The sequence below is a fragment of the Meleagris gallopavo genome, chromosome 1 (genome assembly GCF_000146605.3).
Source record: "Meleagris gallopavo isolate NT-WF06-2002-E0010 breed Aviagen turkey brand Nicholas breeding stock chromosome 1, Turkey_5.1, whole genome shotgun sequence".
NCBI classification, from domain to species: Eukaryota; Metazoa; Chordata; class Aves; order Galliformes; family Phasianidae; genus Meleagris; species Meleagris gallopavo.
In genome coordinates, this window is record NC_015011.2 from 49,344,135 (window position 1) to 49,356,590 (window position 12,456).

Consider the following 12,456-nt stretch of genomic DNA (forward strand, 5'->3'; position numbering starts at 1 on the left):
ACCAAAACCTCCCAGTGGACATCCTCTGGCCTTTTTTCCTTCTCCAAGCTATTATTTTCATTTCTCCTCGCTTCTTTCCTGTAGGACTCTCATCTCCTAGCCCTCCTTTCCCATGGGTGCAATCATCCAGCAATGTTCCTCCCTAGAAAACTCAGTGGAGTTTGTCCTTGATGTCCCACCAACATGGTCTTCACATTGAGACCCTACTGAGCTGGGTCCTGCTCCTGTGATGATGCTTTATGCACCCAGCATGGATGCAGAAATACCTACAGTAGTAGGACAAATCCCCTTCCCACCTCAGTTCTGCCTGTTGCCCTCCTGATATGCCTTTTGTGTGAACAAGTGGCACCCTCCAACATTTGCATTTCAAGGAGCACAAATAATAGATTTATACAAGGTGACACAGGAAATCTGTGGTGTAGGAAGGTCTCCAGCTGGTGAACTGACTCCCTTCACTGTTAGATCCTGCATCTGCAAAAGACTGTCTCTTTTTATGGGCTACCCAATACTTAGACCACCTCAGCCACACAGTAATATAAGCTTAAACTAAGAGAATGAAACCTGCTATATGAGAACTTCCCAGATTCAGTTATAAGGAAGCCTTAAATTGATGAAGCCATGCCAGCCCTGTGATTCCTGAAACAAGAGATCTCCTCTCTCCTCCCCCCCCTCCTCTTCCCTTCCTCTCCTCTTCCTCTTCCTCTCCTCTTCCGTGTCTTTTTGCCTCAGCTGAACAGAATCATCACGCCTCTTCCCACTGCTGTAGAGATATGTTCTGCCACAGCTTGCTTTCCTGTGTCTCTGTTTTCATAGCACAAGGAAAGAGATGAATCATGGATGAAAGAGAATTCAAAAAAGGTCTTGTACACCAAAGCAGGGATGTAAGAGCTCCTGTCCCTGGTGGGGACAGAGAGCAGTGGGGCCAACTGCGGTTCAGAGTCCTGTGGGTTACTGAAGTCCTTTCTTTCCTGGCTTGCTCTTTCTTGCCACAGTTGGGAGTTGGAGGATCAGACATTCTTCTGCTCACCTAGACTCTGGTGACTTGGAGGAAAACCTGAACTCTACCATTTGCTATCTTGCTGGAGTTAAGCAGAGGCTCATTTTCCTTGAAGATGCCACGAGCTTAGTGGCTTCCTTGATTCTGCATCCAGTGGGCCATGGATATCATCTGGCCTGGAAGCTGGGATCTCTCTTGGTGGGAGAGATTGTCCCATCCTGTAAGGCTTGTGGCTCACCAGTTGCTGCTTTGGTCAAGGAAGCACGGCACCAATACTAGATTCTGAGTGCGTTAGCTCAGATGTTCAGCACCATCCTTGGGTCTGGCTCCCTTATGTTTCAAATAGTGCCAGCCAGGGTTTTTGTGGGGTATTACAATGAATCACGGAATATTGAACATTGGAAAAGACCTGTAAGATCACCTAATCCAACCGTCAGCCCATCCCCACCATGTCCACCAACCACGTCCTTTGTGTCACATCCACACAGTTCTGGAACATCTCCATTACCTCCTGGGGCTGCATCGTTCTTTCTACTACAAACATGCTGGGGAGTGAAGATCTGCTACAAAAGCTGAAAATATTCTTGAAATCCTTTGAACTTTGTTCCCTGGGTCACAGTCATTCACCTTGCATTTTCTTGCTTTGCACCTTCAGGTTGGCTCTCCAGCAAAGAGCTGGGACAGCAGCTAGATCTATCTCCTTGCTGACTCAGGAGGATCTGGGGAGATTGTCAGAATTTCATGGGTGATCTCTCATGGCTACAGGATTGGCACTGCTCTTTGTTATCCCCAGTGAGAAGGGGAAGTGAAGAAGCCAACAACCACATGCATCTGGGAAGGAAAGCAAACTAGAAAATGGAAGAATTTGTGGGAACATTCTGTAACCTGTTGTATGATTAGAATCTGTATGTGTTCCAGTGCACGAGCAACAAGGAGTGAATGACTATGAGATAGTCCTCATATTTGAAAAGACCTCATCTTTGCCTTCAGGAGCAATTCAACACAGCCAAGGAATTTCAGCCTGGTCATCTTGGTGAGACTCCACAGATATGGAGATGTTGTAAGGACCCCATCTTTAGGGTGCAAGAGTCCTAAGTAGGTTCAAGCTGGCATGACTTGCTCTGCAGAGTGCTCTTCTGGACCTAATGTCCTCCATCCTCAGGATGCTCCTGACCTCTTGCATGGCCTTCTCCATATTCAGGAAGCTCTTTCTGCAGTATTTTGACCCCATTATATCCTGAGCCAGATTGTTGCAGTGCACTGGGGTCCCCACCGGACTCCATGATAGGGAGACATGTTGGGGGACGTGGATACTACAAGCGTAGTGGTGGCGGGGGTAAGGAAGGGGAGCCCAGCCCTGGGTTGCACCACTTCACATCCTTCCCTGTGCCCAGCAACTCCAGTCCCCTGGGATCGAGCTCTCTACCCCCACTGGGGGAAAGCAGTGAATGCTGAGTTGGGGTGGGGGGCTGCAGCATCCCCTCCCCACCAGCCCTGACTGTGTCCTGGCTCTGAGCAATGCTTGGCTCCACCTTCCACTCTTCCCTCCCCCGGTGCTAAGCAGCAAAGCCAGCAAGAGGCATCCAGCCGGGGCATTAGTAAAAACCAAGCCTCCCTCCAGGAATGGCACTTGCCTGAGCACCTCCCCGGCAGCACGCCCCACAGCTGGAGGGAGAACAGGGGGGCACTGGGACAAGAGCTGCAGCCTTCACAGGGTTTGCTGCCTGCACCAGCCAGCAACGTAAGTTTTCCTACCTGAGCTCACTGGCATGCACATTTATTTTTTGCACTTTCTGCCACTTTTTCAGTTTCCTCAGCGAAGATTCATGTCATCCCTTGAAAGTGGAGTGACAGCAGCCTTTGCTCCGCATTGACTTTTGCAGCTAAACAAGAGGCGTGCTTTTTTGTAACTTCTTATTTTTTCTTTCTTTCTTTCTTTCCTCCTTTTAACTTCTGTCTAGGAGAGAGATGTTGTGGGAAAGGGGGGGCTTTATTTTTAGAGCTATTTTTTTTTTTTCAACTCAGAGGACAGTGATGCTGCGGCAGGGACTTAGAGAGGTGACTGCAGACAGTGAGAGAGAAGGGGTGCACAGGGCAGACAGCTCAGGTCCTGGGCTTCTCTTCAAGTTGAACTATGTGTGTGTTTGCATCTGGCTATGTAAGTGCATATGTATATGTATACACATATTTATATGTACATATACATATACAAGGATGTGTTTGGGGACACGAAGCGGATGTGATTTAGGTCTTTGCTCCAAGAGCAGCTAGCACTGGCGTGTCACGCTGCACTTTCTCTTATTGCTCCTGTGGCTCTGGAGGTGGATAGGAGATGGGAGATCTGTCCCTTTGGTTTATCCCCTGTGGAGATCTGGAAGCAGGCAGGATCTCTGTGGGGTCCCCAGAACCCACTATCCTGCATGATATAGAGCGGTTGCAGGCATGAGTTGACGGTTGGACTAGATGTTTTTAGTGATCACTCCAACCTTAATGATTCTATGATTCTATGATTCCTTGGCACAGCTGGGCAGCTGCCACCGTCCCCTCTGCACATGCCAGTTTGGGGCATTTGCAGAGATAAGAGCTCCCGATGGATCAGGGCCCTGACCCATCCCCACCCCCATCGATCACGGGTTTTGCGGTGTGCACGGCTATTGCTTTGCTTGCGCTTTTATCAAGCAGCCCCTGTCTCGTGGTCTGCTCTTCGGAGTGTGGAGTCCCAGTCGGATTTGGTGGTTGCTTTTCCTTTTCTCTATTTTCCTTCTTCTTGTTTCCTTTCTTTCCTTTGTTTTTCTCTTCCTCCCTTCCCTCCCCAGTGAGAAGAAGGAAGTGACCATGGCTGATGACCAAGATCTGTCGGAGGTGGAGATGAGCCCAGTGGGTTCTGAAGACCACCACTGCCTCTCACCAGGACCATCCATGGCGTCGGACAACTCTCCACACCTCACCGGCTCTGGAAATGGGGAGATGGGCAAGGTCAAGAAGGAGCAGCAAGACTCGGAGGCGGATGACGACAAGTTCCCTGTCTGTATCCGTGAGGCGGTCAGCCAGGTGCTGAGCGGCTATGACTGGACCCTGGTACCCATGCCTGTTCGGGTCAATGGAAGTAACAAGAGCAAACCCCACGTCAAGAGGCCCATGAACGCCTTCATGGTCTGGGCGCAGGCTGCCCGGAGGAAATTGGCTGACCAGTATCCGCACCTCCACAATGCTGAGCTCAGTAAGACCTTGGGGAAGCTCTGGAGGTAAGAGAGGGTGTGTGAGGGTGTCCTGGTGATCAGGAGAAAAGATGGAGGTGGGGAGGGTGGAGGGGTGTCTCTTGTGCCACTGCTTCCTTACTGGAAGATGCCCACAGAAGGTACAGCCAGCAGCTAGGAGAATGGGGAAGAGTTCTATACCCTGTATATGTAGTGAAAGCTTCCTCAGCAGAGCTCATCACCATCCCAAATGGAGCTCACACTTTTCTTTTTCATCTCTTTCCCTCTGATTTTCCCTGTTGTTTCTGATCATGACACTTATCCTGATCCTCTTGTACTTGATGGTCAGGGGAGATAGTGTCTCCTTGGCTCACCCTCTGCTGAGCAAAATTATGCATAAACAGAATCTGGTCTGAGCCCCATCAACCATAATTCAACTGTGGCTGCCCCAGGACCATTTGACTTTGGGTCCCATGCCAGCAGGGGAAACTTCTGAGCAGTGCCAAGAATGACGGTCTCCCATCTGATCCCTCCTCCCATCCTTCCCAAGGTGGTCCTGGTATTGGCAGGCTGTGCAAATGCAGTGAGGCCATCAGAGGGAAGAGATAGGCAAGGAGAGACCCTGCTATATTGTGGCTCATGAGTGCCTTGATGGCCTCACTTTGTCCTCATGAGGCTGTCTATAACAGTAATGCCATCAACCTGTTAAACTTTCTGCTGCTAGCCCCCCACAGTGTCACCCCCTTGCCTTGCACCAATCAACACACATCATGGCCATCAGCCCACTGTTAAGGGGCTCTCTCATTCCCTTTTCTGCCATGACAGCACTGTATGAGAGGAAGATTTCTGCCTCTGATGGGCCACAAGACATTTTCCCCAGACATGCCCTGGCCAGAAGGTCTCTTCCTGACTCCAACCTCCTGGTCCACAAGAGAGAACTGGGCCCTTAGGCATCATTTTCTTCCTGTGCTGCATTCACTTGTTTATCCTGGCCCACCAATGTGTTCTCAATAACTCAAGCAAGGGGATTTCTTTAGGTAGTCAAAGGCAAATATCTTCTCTCTTTCACTTCATCCTACTTTCTTCCCACTGACTTTCCTTTCCTCTACCCCATTTTCTGCTCCACCCTTGGACTCTGCCACCAGCCTTTGACCTCAAGTGAAGCTTGGACCCGTAGCTCTAAGGTCTGGACTGCTCTTTTCTCTTCACTCTGGTAGCCCACTGGTTTCATCTATCCCTCCCAGCATCTGTTGTCCCCACCAGGGACAGCTGTTTCCACCAGCCACACCTTGGTGTCCTCTTCTGTTTGTTTATGAACCGATCACCTTCTTCACACTCTGCCCCATTTCTCTGCTTCGCAGCACCTTCTGGTGCTGTCCAAATCTACCCTGTTTTGCTCCCAAAATGTTATTTCAAGATATTTTTCCTGTACTGGGACATAACTCCTTCCCACGTCTTTGCTGCTAGGGCTAATGCAGCTCCCCAAGCTGTGCCAGCCCATACGAGACTGTACTGACTGGGTTATGGGTATAGCCACAGGGCTGGCATCTGAGCTAGCTAGGATGGCACACGTGTGCCCTTCTGTGGAACTAGGGACAAGAATCAGCCAACCAAAGCCTGAAGGTTACCAGGGCTGCAGCCCTGAGCCAAGATTCTCAGCCATAGTGCAGTTGGGTTGCTCTCCAATTAGGTTCCTTGTACACTGAAGGTATACTGTCTGTGAATCAGTATGGGTGACAAATTCTATTTCCACATAGGCTGCTGTGAGCTTATACAATTAGGGGCTGCATTAGCAGTGCAGGGAATGAGAGCTGATGAGCACGGAGACTGCCTGCAGACCTTTAAGGCAAGTGCCAGTGATCGGCGATTGGTAGGGATGGCAGAGCCTCGAAAATCCTCTTAAAGACTGGTCCAGTATCCTAATACTATGCTTGCCGCATCCCTACCGTGTGGACAAACGTCCTCTGAGAGGCTGAAGGGGAAGGAGTAATGGTCCCATTCACCTTCCTCAGTCTGCCCACTTAGGATGCGAAGGGTGCAGATGAAGAAGTGAATGTGCTAAAATGGAGGGTGAGGGGAAGAAGAGGAGGAGGGGAAGGGAGGGTTTCCATGCTTGATGAAAGCTCGTCTTGGCTGCCTTCCTCCCCCGGGGCAGGTTGGGAGCAGCTCTCAAATGGAGGCAGGCTGCTGAAAATGTCGGTGCGATGTGACTCTAAGCCAACGTGCCGGCCAGCAACAACTCTGGAGCCAAAACCAGACGGGAGTTGGGAAGAAGGGGTACAGTGGGGCTGCAGGGAGCAGCACAGAGAGCCTATGAAGAGATCTTTGTATGGGAGTGGCAGCTCCCTCATTTCCTGCACCTCACCAAGGCAAAGAGCCAGGGATGGGGTCATGCCCATGAGCTCCAGGGCTGTGGACGTGTAGGACCAACCATCCCTGGCCGTGCACCAGGAGATCCCATCCCTACCGCCCTGACTCATCGGCAGCTGAGCCCTGGGATGGGGTCAGGCTGTGGCAGCCCGGCATGATGCCAAGTGGTGGAAGGGAAAGATGGGAAAGACGGGACGGAAGACTTTGGCTCCTCTTTCTCCTCCCAAAGTGAGGTGCCACAGGGGTGAGTGCTTGGTGTCGGGCTGAGTGGAGGTGGCTGTGTTAAGCCCCACGAAGGCTCTGCTCCGTGATCCATATGTTCTCTGCTCATGCAAGATTCTTTTGCATTGTTGATGGAGGAGTATGGGGGGCAGAGGGGGAGGGCAGGAAACCAGTGAAATCCAAATCCCCCAAATCTCCTGGCCTTTGCCTGCTCGCACCAGTTTCACTTTGCTAAAGCCGATTTGAGCTCTGATCCCAGTGAGAGGGAGGAGGGAGCAGGCAGGCTGGGGAAGAAGACAAAGGCACAGGGAGTAGACTTCCTGCTGTCCTGCTAGTGGCACTGCCAGCAGGCTGCTGGCCAGAAGAGAGGAGGTGAGGAGTCCAGGCACCAACAGAGGGCAGGGAGCTGGCTTCTGTGCAGACTCAAGTGACTCTTTTTCCAGGAGGCAGATATGCAAGGCTGAGCTTCGGTCTCCACTGCTCATCTCCTCTGTTCAACATCCAGCCTCTTCCTCCAAATGATACCTATGTAAAATGAGACCTTCCATTTCCAGCCATCTTATTAGGTTTAGCACTACCTGTGTTGGGAGTGTAGAGAAGCCTGAGCCCAGCTGCCATGTAGAGAAGTGTTGTAAGGGTGCAGTTTGCCTCCATTCTCTCCTTTCATAGAATCATAGAATACCCCGAGTCGGAAGGGACCCATAAAGGACCATCGAGTCCAACTTCTGGCTCCACACAGGATCACTCAAAAATTAGACCATAGGTCTGGGAGCATTGTCCAGACACTTCTTGTACTCCAGTAACATTGGTGCCGTCAGCATTGCCCTGAGGAGCCCGTTCCAGGGCCTGATCACCTTCTGGTGAAAAACCTTTTCCTGATATCCAACCGGACTGTCCCTTCATCGTCTCCCACGGAGAAGGGTTGTTTTCAAGGATGAGGTGAGGTTGCCTCCCAGTCTTTGATGCCTTGGACAGGCTGTCCTTTAGACACCATGGAAGGCAGATTGAAGCAGCACTGGCAGACGGATTAGAGCCCTCCTGGAGCTGTGAGCATGGTGTAGAGTGGTGGGAGGAGAACAGAAAAGCTGGCGCTGGATTCACAGTGGCTCAGTTGCTTTAAGCTGCAGGATTAAGGAGGTGGAGGAATGCAGTGTGCGGCCGTGACCTTCTCAGGCTGCCTGGAGTGAACCCAGGTCAGCACCGTAATGGACTGTGGACTGCCACACACCTTCTGACAGATGGCCAAAAGGTGCTCAAAAACCAGTCACTGGCTGCTGAACCCTTTCATCCTCCTCCGTAACTCTACCTGCGTACTCCTCCTCTCTTACCTTCAGTTTTTCAGATCAATCCAGGCCTTTCTATCTATGACAATGCTTTCAGTTGAGCAGAATAAGTTACATTTAAATCTAAAGGCTTAAGGAGTACCAAGATGCTGGTTCATCCCCATCCCCAGGCAATTCTTTTGTTGGGAGGAAAAAGGGGTGGGCATCTCATGAATGTGAAATATTTTGCCATTTGTGTGCCCAGCAGTAGTACAACGAGATGGATCCCTTTTCAGAGCGCTGCTCTCTGATCAGAAGCAGTATGACTTTGAGTCACAAGAATATTTGAGGGGAAAATGGTAAAATTAAACTCAAGTGTTTCCAAGTGGAAATCTGTTAGAGCCTTGAGCAATGAAGTTGGTTTCTCTGAATTGTCCTGTCCGCATGTTGCATGGTTTCTTTGGAGATTCTATCTTACCCACAGCAGCTCATGATCAGGCAGGAGAACAGAGGACCTCACATTTGTACATCTTTTATACAGAGACCATGGTTCATCTATTTCTACAAGGTCTAGTGACGTAGAATTTGTTTTTTTGCAGTAAGAAGAGCTGGATGCTTCAGCCTACAGCTGCCAACACCAATCACTGTCATTTGTGCTCAATAGAGCCATAAATTTTCCTTTGGGGTTGAAACTAAAAGATAAGTGATGTTGTTGAGCTTAATTGGGATATTGTGATTCTTTTTCTGATGTTCCTGCCCCTCTCCTTCCCCTGTTTTTTTACCATTTTGGCCCTGCAGGCTGCTGAACGAAAGCGATAAGCGTCCCTTTATTGAAGAGGCGGAGCGGCTGAGGATGCAGCACAAGAAGGACCATCCCGACTACAAATACCAGCCACGGAGGCGGAAAAATGGCAAGGCCACGCAGGGCGAGGGCGAGGGCCAGGTGGAGGGGGAGGCTGGCGGGGCTGCTGCTATCCAGGCTCACTACAAGAACACCCACCTGGACCACAGGCATCCTGGGGAAGGGTCACCCATGTCTGATGGGCACCCGGAGCACTCTTCAGGTGAGTCCCATGGCTCCATGAACAAGCTGGTAGGTGACAACAATCTGGGAAGCTCAAGAAAACAAGCCATCACCTTAGGGATATGTTTCACATTGCTCATGACCTGACAAACACTGTTGGAGTCGGTGGTATAGTGACAGGCCCTTATTTCTAGAGCACTTGCATTCCTCTGGTCAGGTTGGATATCATTCCTTGCTTATCATGGCTTACTGGGAGGAGCAGAGTTGATGTGTGCTGCTGTCCAGGTGTAAAGCAGTAACTCACTTCTTGTCTTTCTTTCCTCCTCAAAATGTTTTTTACACCGCAGGTCAGAGCCACGGCCCTCCCACTCCTCCCACCACCCCTAAGACCGAGCTACAGGCAGGCAAAGCTGACTCCAAGCGAGAAGGGCGTTCCCTAGGGGAAGGGGGAAAGCCACACATTGACTTCGGCAATGTGGACATCGGGGAGATCAGCCATGAAGTGATGTCCAACATGGAGACCTTTGATGTCAACGAATTCGACCAATACCTGCCACCCAACGGACACGCCGGCCACCCAGGCCATGTTGGGGGCTACGCAGCGGCTGCTGGCTATGGCCTTGGGAGCGCCCTGGCTGCAGCCAGTGGACACTCAGCCTGGATCTCCAAGCAGCACGGAGTCTCCTTGTCCGCCACCACATCACCAGTGGTGGACTCCAAGGCCCAGGTGAAAACGGAGGGGTCTGCCCCTGGAGGTCATTACACCGATCAACCCTCCACCTCCCAGATAGCTTACACATCCCTGAGTCTGCCCCACTATGGTTCGGCTTTCCCCTCCATCTCCAGGCCCCAGTTTGACTATCCTGATCACCAGCCCTCGGGACCCTACTACAGCCACTCCAGCCAAGCCTCCGGCCTCTACTCTGCCTTCTCCTATATGGGACCTTCCCAACGTCCTCTTTACACTGCCATCTCTGACCCCACACCCTCCGTGCCACAGTCTCATAGTCCCACACATTGGGAACAGCCTGTGTATACGACTCTCTCTAGACCATAGGGAATGGGGAACAGTGACCAAAGCAGCGACGGAAAGGCTCCGAAGAATCCGCACGGGCAGAAGAGCCTCCGAACTCCGAGGTCACTCAGTGCCACCATCCAGCCACCAGAACCCACTGAGTATCTGGAAGTGCCTTTCTTGACCCCGGCTATCGCTGGCTCACCCGCCTACAGGAAGGTTTTTCGTCCTTTCGCCCTGTACCGATTTCACGCAGGCCACACAACTGGCTTGCAAGACCTTACTGGCCTTCTAGATGAGGAAGACTCAAGACATGGAGTGACGGGTCCGTGGTGGGCTTCGTTGTGCGCACCCTGGACTGTAAGAGGAGAAAGACTGTCCTTTCCTTCCCCTCCCCAACCTCCTCCAGCACATTAGCAAGTGTTTCCAAAAGGCCACCATGGCCAACTCTTTGTCAGCTGCTGCGGGTGAAGGGTGCTTGCTCAGCCTTGATGAACATGTCATGGGAGGAGGAGATGGGAGGATGGCATGGCCGGCTTCCTTGCATCAGTGTTGTGCAGCAGTCCTGCCTAAGATTCACACATGCATGAATCTTGATCCCTGCTGGAAGACCAACTTATGCTTGCTTCCCTGCTGATTTCCAAGCTGCACGCTATAGCTTTTCTCCCCACCTCTTTCCTCTGTCCCATCTGTTTAATCCCACACTCCCTCATGCATGGATTTTATAAGGCTTGATTGAACAGTGCAGAGGATTCAGGAACTGCATTGTCAGCCTTAGCCTTTCTCATATCATAGCCTGTATGTGTGTATGCATGTTTGTGTAAGGAGCTGAGAAGAGATGGGGAAGGATCTGTGGATCATTCAGGTGCTGTGGATGAATCCTCTCTTCTTACAATTTAATTTCTATTGTTCACTTGTGTCTCAGATTTCTGGCATCTCAGTCCTTCCCAATCTCTTCAGTATCCCAACAATCTCTCAGTAAACCAGGTCCTTGCTCCTCCAACATTGGACTGTGTCTGCTGAAAACGTGAAGGCATCAAGAAAGCTACTATGCACTTGCCAGCACCCAGACGTAGTTCCAATAATCCAATACTCACTTTGGACACTGCTCCAAACTCAGGCCAATGGGGTGTTCATTGCTGCTCATTTGTTCATCACCTTATCGCAATCTGTCAGCACCTCCCTCCTACTTTCGCTCAGGATGGAAAGATACTCTTGTGGATATAAGCAAGGTAGATATGCACCCAATACTGGATGACTACAGAGAAAAGAACAATACTTATGTGCAGAACTCATTTTCACCTCTGGGTTTCAAGCTGGAAACAAGCAGCTCTTGCAGTCAGATCAACCCCTTTTGTTCAGCCCATCTCCTGAGGACAGCCTACTTAATCTCCTTCGTCACCTCCAGGACTGGGTGGTATGTCCTGCCAGGAAGTGAACTGGCCAAGAAGCTGCTGCAGGAAAAAGTGACTCCTGACAACTGATCACAAAGATGTGTTGTGGGACCTCCTAACGGGTAATTCAGTCTAGAAAGATAAAATACTTCGACCGAACGTGAACTGTGATTCGTGTCACTGCTTCCCTCCGTTGATATGATGTCAGATGTCCTTCCCACCTCCCTTAGCTATGAATGACTTCTCCTTGTGGTGCCTGAAGAGATCACATAGAATGTTTGTTCCCTGTACGCATGTAACCTATTTGAGCCCTGTCCTCTTATTTATGCAAGTAGCACCTTCCTCCCCCTGCTCCCTTTCCCCAATCTCTATGCTGTCCTAGCACCATTAACTCTGCATTAAACATATGGAATAATAAACTTAAAAGTTTCATTTTCATGTCTCTGGATTTTTTTTCCACCGCTTTCCTGAAAGACTGATTTTTTCCCTCTAGTAAATCTGTCACATGTCACCACACCACCACACAGATCCCATGAATGGCTCTCCTTGGCCCGTCATTCAGAGGACACAGCCACAGCTTCAACTGGCTTACTGTGCTCTTTCATGGAAACAAAACTCACCTGTTCATAAGCCAGCTCCAGTCATTTCTTCCATGGGTTGCTGTTCCTAAGCTAAAACTCAGCCCATGCCATGAAGAGCACTGCTTTGCATGTACGTCACCCAAGAATTTCTGTAGCTTCATTATTCATTATCTACAGGAGTGCAGAGATCCTCCTCTCAGTTCCTCACCTCTAGGTTGTCATAAGGCAGTCACAAAAATCTTTCCCACATCTAGAAAATGATGTATTTTGGAAAGCAACCATTCATTTCTTTGTAGAAACTCAACTCCTCTTGTTTTCCAGAGGTAAGAACATAAATACACACATACAGAGTGCAATCAAGAATAGAGGTATGTAACCTATTGTTGAAAGAAAA

At 50.3% G+C, this 12,456-nt stretch overlaps 1 protein-coding gene across 1 annotated transcript; it reads left to right on the forward strand.

Annotated features, from left to right (window-relative positions):
* The first annotated feature begins 2,606 nt into the window (after nucleotides 1-2,606).
* Nucleotides 2,607-11,913, forward strand: SOX10 (SRY-box transcription factor 10). Its single transcript, XM_010711090.3, has 4 exons — nucleotides 2,607-2,738; nucleotides 3,814-4,242; nucleotides 8,847-9,112; nucleotides 9,420-11,913. The coding sequence occupies exons 2-4, from the start codon at nucleotides 3,833-3,835 to the stop codon at nucleotides 10,127-10,129; spliced, it is 1,386 nt and encodes a 461-aa protein (XP_010709392.3). The 5' UTR covers nucleotides 2,607-2,738; nucleotides 3,814-3,832; the 3' UTR covers nucleotides 10,130-11,913.
* The last annotated feature ends 543 nt before the right edge of the window (nucleotides 11,914-12,456 follow it).